At 33.2% G+C, this 13680-nt stretch overlaps 1 protein-coding gene across 1 annotated transcript in view; it reads left to right on the forward strand.

The window, feature by feature from the left end:
- Positions 1 to 11783, forward strand: part of LOC135834734 (E3 ubiquitin-protein ligase TRIM71-like) — a 91433-nt gene extending 79650 nt beyond the window's left edge. The window contains exon 2 of the mRNA XM_065348696.1: positions 1918 to 11783. Within this exon, the coding sequence (XP_065204768.1) occupies positions 1918 to 4270 (2353 nt within the window). The 3' untranslated portion in view covers positions 4271 to 11783. The remainder of the gene's footprint in view (positions 1 to 1917) is intronic.
- Positions 11784 to 13680: the final 1897 nt, after the last annotated feature.

Genomic DNA, 13680 nt, shown 5'->3' on the forward strand with positions numbered 1-13680 from the left:
AAATTAGTTTGCGGAATGAATTTCGGCTTTCCATCTCCATTCGAGTCTCAAAAATCTACTGGAGGCTCCAGTAATTCTCAAAAAGTCGCTGTAGGCTCCAAAACGACTTAAAATCCACCAGCAGTCGACTTCGTGGCGTTTTGAAATTAGTTTGCAGAACAAATTTCGGCTTTACAACTCCATTTGATGAAATTTTGTGAAAATTTCGAGTTCCAAAAATCTTCTGGAGGCTCCAGAACTGCTCAAAGCTGTTTGAAACAGTTTCCAATCGATTTGGCATGTCGAAAATAGGGTATTTATCCCAAATTTCAGCTTTCTCGGTGAATTTGGTAAAATTTTGATTTTTCCCCTCATTTTTGGCCAAGGGGGGGGGGGGTGCAATAGACCCTTATGCGGGCTCCACTACTATCATAATATATACTTTGCCCTCATTTCTCAAAATTTTGGGTCACCTTTTCTCGAAAGTTTTTTTCACTGTTTTGGTATTTTTCAGTTACTAGAGTCACATAAAAAATTTAAATAGGTAGTGGATTTCATGCCTGAAAAGCTAAAAAATTGGATGTAAAATTTTTCCTCTCCCACCCCCTCCTCCTTCTCTTAAAAAATCCCAAGTGTTTGAAAAACGTCCTGTTAAAATTCCTGCTGAAGTTTTGATTTTTATTTATTTTTTGTTGTATGTAGATACCCTGAAAAAAAGAATGTGTCGATCTTGGGGGGGGGGGGGGTGAAAATATTTTGAATGTGATTTTTTTCTTTTTTGAAAGGTAGTGAAAATGTAGTGAAAAGGTTGTGATTTTCGGTCAACAAATTCCTGAAGACACCCTGTGAGAAAAATACACAATACGGTGCAAAAATGATTTCAAAAATAGTTGAAAATATCCAAATTTTTGAAAATTTATGAAAAAGGTTGTTGACTGAACGTTGAAATGATTTTTTAAACCGAATGGAAAGTCCATGAAATATTATGAAATTCCGCTTAAATTGCTTTAAATGCTGAAAAATGGTGTAAAATTGATTTAAAATCATTTCTAAAACTGTAGAACCGGAGAAATTCCTTTAATAATTGTATCAAAATTTCAAAAAAATATAGACAACAACACCAAAACTGTTTGAAATGCTTGAAAAAAGTTTAAGTGATTTTGAAAAATGTATCAGTTGATGAATTACATATGTCGTATGTATTATAAAATTGCGAAAAAAATTGTAAAATAATACATACTAGAAAACGTTGGTTGAAAGGTGACTTGAAGCATCACGAAATTGACCTAAAATGATTTTGAAGGATAAAAAAGGGTTTTGAATTGATTGGAAATTATTTTTAAAGACGTAGGTGTAGTTGTGAAAACTTTCAAAAATTGGGCTTAAATACCATAAACTACTGAAAAAAATTACAAAAATTACTCATTTCTTAATTACCTATTAATTAGGTATCATGTTGAATAATTTTTTTGTTTTTAATTTTTTTTTTCAAATTACATAATTTTTCCAAAAATTGTTTTTTTTTCAAAGTCTGATTCGAAATCTGCAAATTTTAAGCTTGTCGCCTCCCTCAGAGGACTAATTTTCAGACGAGGTCAACGTACCAATTTTATTTCAAAATCAATCTAATGATCAATAGTTTTTTTTGTGGGGGGGGGGGGGGGGGTGTTTATGGTCATTTCTAAGCTACAAAAATTTGCTGTTTTCTCAAAATTCACCAAGTTCATTGATATTAACCTGATTTTTTCAAAGTTTTTAGTTTCTATCGTCGCCAAATTCTAATCTGTGTGTTTGGGTGGACAAGTCAGAGAGGGGAGAACATTTCTCTCAATTTACACATCTCTCTCCAAATATTTACTATCTTTCTCACGTGTTTCATTTATTAGACTTGAAAAATGTCGACGAACCTAATCAAACATTGTACTTTTCTGTCCACAGACCGCCGTCGACGTCTTCGTCAGATATGCGCATGTCATCGTCGTCGCAAAACAGCCGTCACAGTAGTCGTCACAGCAGCACCAGCAGCAGCGTAGATGACAGACTATCGCCGTATTCGATCGGTAGTATTAGCCACAACAGCAGCATCCGCGATCGAACCATACTAGACTCAGACCATACGTTGCTAAACGATATGCGCTATGAAATAGACAAATTGTGCCGCTCCGACGAACCGCCTTCATCCTTGTCTCGTAAAACTTCCGAAAGCTCGTCCATCTTCGAAGACTTACCAATGTGCGACGATCACCATTTGTGTAAAGACTACTTCTGCTACGACTGCGTATACGAAGTATGCGTCGAATGCATCAAAACCCAACACAACGAGCACTACCTGTACCCAGGACTATCGTGTAAAGAGCTATTCGAAGAGACCGAACGAGCCCGCAACATGGTCCGCGATAACATCATGACCATCGAGAAACAAATCAATACGCTACATTACAAGAAGATGATCGCCGCCGGCAATATAAAAGCTTTTTTCCATAAGTTTCGCGAACTAGTCGATACCAAGGAGACCGAGTTGCTGAACGATGTGGGCTACATAGCCGAATGCCGAGCTCGTATATTGGACCAGAAACTGAAAGAGAATCAGAGCGCTATGAATGGCAATCAGCAGCTAATGGATACGATACAGGATTACTTGCGTATTGGTAATATCGAGGCAGCTGTGCACGAGTGCAGATTCGCCAAGAAACACTTGGAAGTGCTGAGGAGTCTGCAGAGGAACGCCCAGCAGCCGGATGAAGATATAGTTTTTATACCTCCGGATGATCCGTGCAGCGTCGGATTGAAAGAATTGGGTACGATTACGTGTCCTAGTTACGTGGCTTCGGTTACCTGCAACAATATGCGGAATATGGGTACTAATACTCATAATGGTACCTCTGGAATTAATGGAAGTCGTACCAACGGTATCGGAATCGGTTCAACGATGACCAACGTCAATGGAAATGGTAGTCTTACGACCACTGCGACGACGATGACCAATGGCAACAGCTTGGGCAATAACGGAGGTGGAGGTGGTGGAGGTGGTAATCCGATCTTCGACAATGGACCTACGTTCCATCCCTTCCAACCATTCGGACCTCCTCAGCCTAGATCTCCCCTGTTCACGACACCTTCGCAGACTCTGGTCCAGCAACAACAACAGCAACAGCAGCAGCAGCAGCAACAGCAACAGCAACAACAACAGCTGCAGCAACAGCAACAGCAGACGAATACCTTGTTCCCTACGTCTTCGACGACCATTACGTCTAATTCGAACGCAGCGATGGCCGGAATCGATTGCCCTCTGACGTCGTTGACTACGAACCCGAACGTGTTACCATTTATTGGCAAACCATTGCGAAAGGATCCAGTTCCTAATTGTATTAGTCCTTTGAACACGATATCTTCGGATATGAACATGTTTCCGGTCAGCTTCCATACCAGAAGGAACTACGCCCGGATCAAGAAACCGGTCACCGTGTTCGGTAAAGAAGGCAGCGGAGACTACGACCTATGCAGACCTTGGGGAGTCTGCTGCGATAACAACGGCCATATCATCATAGCCGATCGAAGCAACAACCGTATACAGATCTTCCGATCGGACGGATCTCACGTACGTAAATTCGGCCAACAAGGAACCGAAGAAGGCGAATTCAATCGTCCTGCAGGAGTAGCCATCGATTACTACGGTCGCATCGTAGTCACTGATAAAGATAACCATCGAGTCCAAGTGTTCACAATGGAAGGCAAGTTCGTATTCGCGTTCGGCGAACGTGGCCAAAGCAATGGCAAATTCCACTATCCTTGGGACGTAGACGTAAACTCGGCCGGATTAATCGCCATCTCTGATACTCGTAATCATCGCATACAGCTATTCACCGGTAACGGAATGTTCTTGAAGAAGTTCGGCTTCGAGAGCATGTCGAACATGTGGAAATTCTTCGACTCTCCTCGAGGTCTGTGCTTTACTCCGGATAACACGATCATGGTGACGGATTTCAATAATCATAGATTATACGAAATCGATATCGAAAAGACACCGAAGCTTTTGAACGCAGATAACTATAAACGATGCGAATTATTCAGACCTCAAGGGCTAGCCATGGATGCAGATGGTAACGTACTAGTCGCCGATTGTCGCAATAACCGGATACAAGTGTTTTCACGTGCTGGAGAATTGATCGGATCGTTCGGTGTGGCCGGAAAGGAACTGGGACAGTTTGATAGACCGAGTGGAATCGCCCTGACTCCGGATGGCAAAATCGTCGTAGTCGATTTCGGTAATCATAGAATTCAGATATTCTAATTCTAATCGGTTCGTCTCTTGTTTAAATTTTTTTGAAAAATATCTACGATAATGTAACGACGATGATGTAACGTTTGATCCCCCTGCCTTGCCCTCCTCTTCGTTCTATTTTTTTTTATACTTATCAGTATAGTAATTTTTATGTGATCGACAAAGATGCCGTTGCGGCAAACTTGATTTTAAATTAATAATAATCAGTGATAAAGCGTATAGTTTTTTTTCTCTTCTTCTATTTAATTATTTAATTTCGCGGTGTCCACGTCTTTATTAATTGTACTTTATTGAAAATTTTTGTGAGAAGGCAATCCTATCGATTTGCTTAAGTGAATCATTAAATTATTTTATTTTTATCTAACGAGACAAAAAAATGCGCAAATAATGCATTTATTATCTTTATTATTTTATTATTATCATTAAATACCCAATTTTACTATTTAGTAATTTTTTTTCAAAAAAAAAAAAAACTGTACCATTTTCTCAATCATATGGTACGATTCGATATTTCAATATTTGCGACGTTGAGATTATTTTTTTGTTTTTTTTTTCATTATTATTTTTTTGTTATTGACATTGGTCGAAAATCTCTCTTTCGTGACATTGTGTTGTTGAAAAGTGAAAACGTCGTGCAATTTTTTGAAAAAATCTCCTCTTTAACGGTTTAATAATTTTGTTGACCTTTTTTTTTTAAAAAAAATAAAAATGTCCCCGGATTCGTTCGTTTTTGTTTTAATAGTACGAAGTTATAAACTTACTTTACATTGATACGTATTGATAATCAATATAAATAACGTAACGATTTGTGAAATTTTTGGGGCATATTGTACTATTACGAATTTAGTTAGATCTTTTTCCTATATAATTTTATCTTTTTTTTTTTTTGTTTCCATTTCTCGTCTTAATTACGACGTTACTTCTTATTTATCGAGTTAGTTATAGTGCGCTTGTGCCATAATAATGAATCTAGAAATTAATAGTATCAAAAGTTATTCTTTAAGAGTACCTATTTAAGCGATTAGTATGTTTATTTAGATTTAATTTCGTGCAATTTGTTTTTCGTGCCCTTTTTTGGGGGGTCTGAGACGACGAATTGATTATGTTGGCCGGAATTTAATTTTTTATCTTTTTTTAATTTGGGTTTATTTATTATTTTTTTTGTAGCAAAGAGAAATGTCAACGAATAGTGTTACTCGTATATGGCGATAGACGATAGGGAGGAGTTAAGGGAGACTTATTGCCCAAACTTTAACACGTTGTTGGTTCATTTTTTTTTTTTTCATTTCTAAGACGTCGTAGTAGGAATGAGTCGTTTTAGTGCGAGATTATGATCTACGTGTATGTTTAGTTTTTTACATACGGCTGGGAATAATTGTGTGTGATAATCTGAAATATCTAATGATTGCAATACTCGTACATGTGGATCTGATTCTGAATTTAGATTGTACTCGTAAAATGCCAAGTGTGATAAAGAATGGGTTGTGTTTTTTTTTTTTTTTTCGAACCTTATGTGAGAATGAATAGAAATTGTGTTCTTAAAGTGGCATATGGTGGTTTTTTTTCATGATACACGTGGGTTTGTGTCTCATTTTGTATGAGAAATTTTCGATGCTGAATTGATGATGAGTTTTGAGAGTTACGTGGGTTGTGAAATTTTTCCATGTGATATAAATTTTGGGGTCTGATTTCAGTTGTGATTATTGATTTCGAAATTTTGACATTTGGCTACGCTGTAGAAAGGCAGATGGTGCTGATTCGGCTGCTGAATGGGTCCTTAGTGCTTCACTCTTTCTTGTTTTGTAATTTGAATCCGTGGAGCTGAAAAAACATTAATAATATTCAGAGATTGCAGCAAAAAAAAAAAAAAAATGGTGAGAAAATTTACCGAAGTCTCAGCAGAAAATTAATGTGGAAAAGTATCGAAATATTTTTTTGTAAAAAAAAATCTGGACTTTTTATCCAGCTAGTTTTATTGTTTTTTTTTCTGAACTGCATTTTTGAACTGAATTTTTGTGTTTTTTCGCTGATTAAAAATCGAGAGTGTGGACGATTTTCTTCGAAACTCATGATCAATAATCCACATTTGTATTTTAGAAACTCTCGAATAAAGAATTGAGGGAGGAGGGTCACTTTTTTTTTATCAATGCCCCTGAAATGTATTTCTATGATATTTGGCAACACAGCATCCAAAAATCAAGATTCTTTTGGTTTCGTTTTCTCTTTCAAATTATCATAATATTGTGTGATCAATTATTCATGTGAATTTTTTTTTGCTTTTTAAATACTTGGTACGCAACGGTGAAGAAAATTTTATTTTATTTTTGGTACTGAAAAATTTAAACATTTACATTTTAGAAACTCTGGAATGGAGAAATGCGGGAGAAGGTCACTTTTGATCAATGACCCTGAAATGTATTTCTATGATATTTGGCAACACAGCATCCAAAAATCAAGTTTTTTTGGTTTTGTTTGCTCTTTCAAATTATCGTATTGTGTAATCATTAATCAACTATTGTACATATTTTTTTTTTTTTAAATTCTTGGTACAAATAATGATCAATTTCTGAAATTTGGCAACGTTGCGTTGGTGAAGTAAAATTTTATTTTGGTTCTGAAAAATTTCAAAAATTTGAACATTTGCATTTTAGAAACTCTCGAAGTCTCGGAATGGAGAATTGGTGGGGGTAGTCACTTTTGATCAATGACCCTGAAATCTATTTCTATGATATTTGGCAACACAGCATCTAAAAATCAAGATTCTTTGGTTTCGTTTTCTCTTTTCTTTTTTCCTTTTCTCTTTCAAATTATCATAATGTGTAATCAGTTATTGTGAAATTTTTTTTGGTTTGAGAAATGGGGAAGATCACTTTTGATCCATGACCCTGATATTTGTATTTCTGTGATATTTGGCAACACAGCGTCCAAAAATCAAGATTCTTTGGTTTCGTTTTCTCTTTCAAATTATCATATTGTGCAATCAATTATTGTGAATTTTTTTTTGTTTTTTAAATACTTGGTACAAATTATGATCAATTTTTGAAATTTGGCAACGTTGGTGAAGAAAATTTATTTTATTTTTGGTACTGAAAAATTTAAACATTTGCATTTCAGAAACTCTCGAATGGAAAAATGGGTAAGAAGATCACTTTTGATCAATTACCCTGAAATGTATATTCATGATATTTGGCAACACAGCATCCAAAAAATCAAGATTTTTTTTTGGTTTCGTTTGCTCTTTCAAATTATTATATTGTGCAATCAATTATTGTAATTTTTTTTTGTTTTTTAAATATTTGGTACAAATTATGATAAATTTCTGAAATTTGGCAACGTTGGTGAAGTGGAATTTTATTTTGGTACTGAAAAATTTAAACATTTGCATTTTAGAAACTCTCGAATGGAGAAATGAGGGAGGGGGGGTCATTTTTGATCAATGACTGAAATGTATTTCTATGACATTTGGCAACACAGCATCCAAAAAAAAATCAAGATTTTTTTTTTTGCTTTCGTTTGCTCTTTCAAATTATCATATTGTGCAATCAATTATTGTAATTTTTTTTTTTTTTAAATACTTGGTACAAATTATGATCAATTTCTGAAATTTGGCAACGTTGGTGGAGTAAAATTTTATTTTGGTACAGAAAAATTTGAACTTTGAACATTTGCGTTATAGAAACTCTCGAATGGAGAAATGGGGGAGAAGGTCACTTTTGATCAATTACCCTGAAATGTATTTCTATGATATTTGGCAACACAGCATCCAAAAATCAAGATTTTTTTTTTTGGTTTCATTTGCTCTTTCAAATTATCACATTATTGTGTAAGTAATCAATTATTATGAATTGGTTTTTTTTTGAAAAAAAAAAAAGAACACTTGATACAAATTATGAATAATTTCTAAAATTTGGCAACGTTGGTAAAGTAAAATTTTACTTCGGCATTGAAAAAGTTAAGCTTGCTTGCCTGATATTTTTTTAGGTAGCTTTCGAATCAGAAATTACCTTTTTTATTTCCCCTCACCCCTCACACCCTCCGGCTCCTGTTCCAATATCAATCTTTGGCAACGTCGCATTGAAACCTTTCTCTCTGAATTCAGAAGGAAAGAAAACTTGCTAATGTGTTTGTCAAGTTTAAGTTACCCAGAGGAGATTTTTTTTCAAAAAGTAATGGATTTGAATTTGATCTCCTTTTCAATACCTTTTATGGCAACGTCGCATTTAAAAATTTTCTTCGGTATGTACTGAAAAATTCCAACTTACTTGTCTAACATTTTTTTAGGCAGCTTCAGATGCAGAAAAATCGTAAATTGATTTTAATTCTACTTCCCCCCCCCTCTTGAGTTCAAATTCGGTGCTAATTAGTAATTTAGTTCAATTTCAATATTTGGCAACGTCGCATTCGGAGTTTTTCTCTGTTCTTTTAACAAAAATTGTTTGCGTGTCTGTTGAGTATTATTTTCAAATATTCTGAAAAATAATGGATTTGAACCCCCTTCCCCCTTCTTATCCAGTTTGAGTTGAGTTTAGTACTGATTTTGTTGAATTTCAAGCATTGGCAACGTCGCATTTATCGCATTTTCTGCGTATTTTTCAAATCGAGTCATCGGATTTTCTCAAATGTCTGCAAACTGTTGAATATTTTCGAGCATTTTAAAAACAACGTATTCGATCTCCCTCCCTCCCCCCCCCTTCATCATAATTACGGATGTTTTTTTACACCATTTTTTTTTATAACATTCCAGCCCATTTCATCTACCTAATTCGAAATCTATCGAGTTGACATTTCTCTACGGAATTGGCAATAATTTTTGCTCTGTTATCGGTAGGTAGTTGCTTTTCCTTGTTTTGTTTATCGTTTGTGAGTGTTTTATTATTACTATTTTTTTTTCATTCGTTGGTTAGTTATGTTTTTTTTTTTATTATTCTTGTGTGTATTTTTTTTTTTTTAAATTGAAAAACTTTCTACCGCCTGTTTATCAAAAGTCAATATTACTGTAAATAAATTATAAACAATATTAAGACTTTATAGTAACAAGTAAGACTGTATAATGAAGACTGATTTTATTAAATAATTTCTACGTAGTATGTATCTCTCTACGAAAACAACTATCTCTGATCGCGTTTACGCTGTTTAGTTACTTTCCTTTGATTTTTTTTTTGTTTTTAAAAAAAAGTTTCAATCAATGCATTGCCTTTTACCTTTTTTTCTTTTGTTTTTGGTAGCTAAGACTGATAATTTTTTATGCTTTAAGATATACCTTCGTTCGTCGTGTAGCTTCTTATAGAATTCCGCTTGAGTAATATTGATTTGTGAGTTTTTCGTTTTCCTGTACTAAAAATTTTAGCTAATTTTTTATTTTGTTTACTTACCTTGTAGTGAGTTTCTTTTTTTTTTCTATCTCTCTCTAAAGATAGGTTTTTAATTACAATTAGGTGTATTATGGTTTAATGTAATTATTTAACCATTGAATTGTATGTAAAAGTGTTCGGCTGTTTGCCCCTATTTTTAATTATTTCAGGCGATATATCGCCATTGGCTTAGAATATAAGTGTAGCCCAATGCAATAGGTAGTATATCAATAGAATAGAGTATCTGTAGTAATTAACTCGTTCCCTTTCGATGATAAATGGTTTTAAAAAAATGACAGGAGTAAAAATGCTAAAAGCATTAGTTCTTTTTTTTTTTTATTTGTTATAACATTTAGACACATGGTTGAGCTTAACGATACCATTGGTCTAGCTCACATCATAAGTCGTTAAATTTGTTGTATTGTTTCTAATATTTTTATATAGAGTATTACCCCGCCAACCATCCGCCATTTTGCATTTACCTTAATTTTTAACTGGTGTCTGAAAGAACAAACATTCCTGAAAAAATCTGCTTACTAAAACTTTAAATTTTTACTATAATTATTTAATCAACTGTACTAGCAATAACTCTTGGGTCTTGAGAATATTATTTTATAAGAATATTTGTTAAGGCTTTGTAAAATTTAATCTTCCTTTTTTTTTCTTCAGGGTGAATGTACTGAATTTACCCTTAGCGAGGTTTATATTTTTCTGTATTGGCTTTTTCCTTCGACGTCTATTTTGTATTACAAATTTTTTAATAGAGAAAGCATAGTACCGGAGTAAGTGTAACCGAGAAACGAAACGAAACTATAAAATGGTTTCAAAAAAATTCCTCCTCGAGTATATAGCAACCATTATGAGAGTAATTTTCGTATGACGAATTTATTAGACGAGATTTGCTTTTAAAGCTGACTCGTCTTATAGATAATTATTTTTCTTTAACCATTTTTAACTAGTGAAATTTATAAGATAATCAATTTTTTTGTGTAGTTTTTTTTTTCTTTTTTTTAGTTTTGTTTTGGAGTATGCACAATCGATGAAATACGCTTTCGACTAGTCGACGTCAGAATTTTCATTCAAAATGCTATGATAAAATCAAAATTTTGTGTACTTACATTACCTTCGTCCGTTCGGAATTTTTTTTGTCTGAAATTCTCAAAATGAATACCTCATCGTGAAATCCAATCTGTGTTCAATTCGTTAATATGTGTAGGATTAACGTGCTACGAGTATGGTGATGTAACTCTGTGTGTTGTGGTAATTTAGGCACGTTTGTCTCTCTTTTAATACTTTTTTTTTTTTTTTTTAATTTTACAGTTTTTATTTTTTTATTTATTTTTTTTTTTACGAAATAGATTGGTACTGAAAAGATTAACTTTATAATTATGCTCAAATGTCTCATCTCAGGTGTTTAAATGGTACCAAGAATGGTTTTTTTAATAACTAATTTTCTATAGTTAGATAAATCATCGGCGTGTAGTGTACTTCTTGTAGTATTGTGTTTGTAGTGTGCAAAATGTCAATGTGTGTGTAGCAAACTGAAAAAAATTGATGTATGAAATTTGCTCATATGTGTGTTACAAAATATATACCGAATAGACTGTTTTTATGGCGAATAAATTCCTCATTTTGTATGGTCTCGTTAATGTTATAAGGTAATAGCTTATACGCTTGTTAAGATTATGTGTTTTTTTTGTCTTTGTTTTTTTTTCTTTTATTTCCATAAAGAAAAAAAAAAGAAATGGAATGATACCTACGTTTCGGATTGAAAAAGCAATATTTTTTTCTAAAAAAAAAAAACAAACTTTCACAAGTACAAAGTATAAATACATAATACCTGTAACCATCTCGATCGAGTGTTTTTTTTTGTGTAATTTTTTTTAAAAAAAGCACGATGCGTTGAAGCGTTGTGTCGAAATGTTATTAATGTCATATTCATAATACAGGGTTTTCTATAAAAATCTGTTGTATAAACTGAAAAGTTACGTAGAAAAAGCTTGTAGTTTTGTATTTTTACAAATTGAATACGTTTTTTTTTTTTTTTTGTACTATTAATCATTTTTAATACAGATTTGTATTTATTATTATAAACGTTTTGAGTTTCTTTTTTCATGTTTAAGAGTAAATGTAGCCTATTTCTGCGTTTATTAATAAAAGTTCTAAGAGTACGGTTGTTTTAATTGGTCTTGTAAATTGTATACCTACTTGTGTGAGGAAGTTGAGAATTTTCCATCGAACTGGATGATTCAGGTTGGAGATGAGATGAGTTGAAAAAGATTTTATTTGTTCTGTAGGAACTTGAATTAATAGGTATACATGAAAATGGTTTTAATTGAGAAATTCGTCGAATGGAAATGAATGAAACAAAAATCACAAATGTGTAACGTTTGACAAGGTTTATGTAGATATCTTTCATTGATGTTGCAAAATTTGCAAACAAAAAAAAACATTTGTTGACGGTTCTAATTAAAAGTGGAATTGATTGTTGAACCATGTAAATGAACCCAGGTAAGAGTAATTGGAATTGGACAAGTTCAAATAAAAATATTAACGTTTGAATTAATCATGGATATTCGACAAAAGAGAGTAAATTGGCCTGTTTGGAATATTGACGAATTGATAACGTCGAGTTGGTATAGAAATAAACGTTTGTTGGGTAAAGATTCATCAAACATGGAACAGAAATGTTGCTCTGGCTGGACAAATCCCAGTTATTGTAATGATGAAGTAAATTGAAATATAAATCAAAACAATTCCTCAAATAATTTGTTTTCCTTTTAGAAAATGCAAACTTAAAAACATTTATTTTAAGCATTGAAATGAGTATACAGTATGACACAAAAGTAGTGCTCGGTGGCTTTTATTTTCAAGTGGAAAGAGCTAGAGAGATGAATGAAGCGGCGTTGAGTAGGAAAAAATAAGGGCTTTCAAAAGCGACCTTGAAAATAATTTCAGGCCCATGCACAGGGTGTTCACAAATTTAAAAACTGGTTTGGTAAAAAAATTCAAACTGGTTTTTATTGGCGCGATGTATTCTATACACTAAGGCGACAAAAACGTGATATGAATTTTTTGAAACCGGTTCATTAATTTGCAACCAGTTGAAAAAAAATACCCAAAAATTGTAGATAGAGAAAAAAGCTTGAAACAAAAGTTGTAGAACGTGAAAAACTACACAATTCTGTCTAATCACATTTTGAAACCGGTTCACTGGTTCACATTTAGCAACCAGTTTTTGACAATCACCTAAAAATTAAAGATAGAGAACAAAGAAATTAAACATAGGTTGTAGAGTGTGAATAATTGAACTATTTTCGCTAATCGGATCTTGAAACCAGTTCATTAATTCGCAGAAAGCCATCGAAAGTTACCTGGGTGCAAATTAACTAGCCATTTTCAAAATCTGATCTGCAAAAATGGTTCAATTTTGCACACCTTACAACTTTTGTTTGAATTTTTTTCTCTATCTTCAATTTTTAGGAGATTGTCAAAAACTGGTTGTTAAATGCGAACCAATGAACCAGTTTCAAAATGTGATTACACAAAATTGTGTTATTTTTCACACTCTACAACTTTTGTTCCAAGCTTTTTTCAATATCCACAATTTTTGGGAAATTTTCAATAATTGGCTGCAAATTGGTGAACCGGTTTCAAAATCCAATCAGCAAAAATAGTTCAATTTTTCGCGATCCACAATTTTTGTTTCAAGTTTTTTTCTTTACCTCCAATCTTTGGGTGATTGTTAAAAAAACTGGTTGCTAAATGCGAACAAATGAACCGGTTTCAAAATGTGATTAGGCAGAATTGTGTGATTTTTCACGCCACACAACTTTTGTTTTAGGCTTTAATCTCGATCTCCAATTTTTAGGTAATTTTTGATAACTGGTTGCAAATTGTTGAACCGGTTTCAAAATCCGTTCAGCGAAAATGGTTTAATTTTTCACACCCTACAACTTTTGTTTCAATTTTTTTTTCTTTATCTTCAATTTTTAGGTGATTCTCAAAAACTGGTTGCTAAATGCGAACCACTGAACCGGTTTCAAAATGTGATTACACAAAATTGTG

Source organism: Planococcus citri, chromosome 2 (assembly GCF_950023065.1).
Source record: "Planococcus citri chromosome 2, ihPlaCitr1.1, whole genome shotgun sequence".
Lineage (NCBI taxonomy): Eukaryota > Metazoa > Arthropoda > Insecta > Hemiptera > Pseudococcidae > Planococcus > Planococcus citri.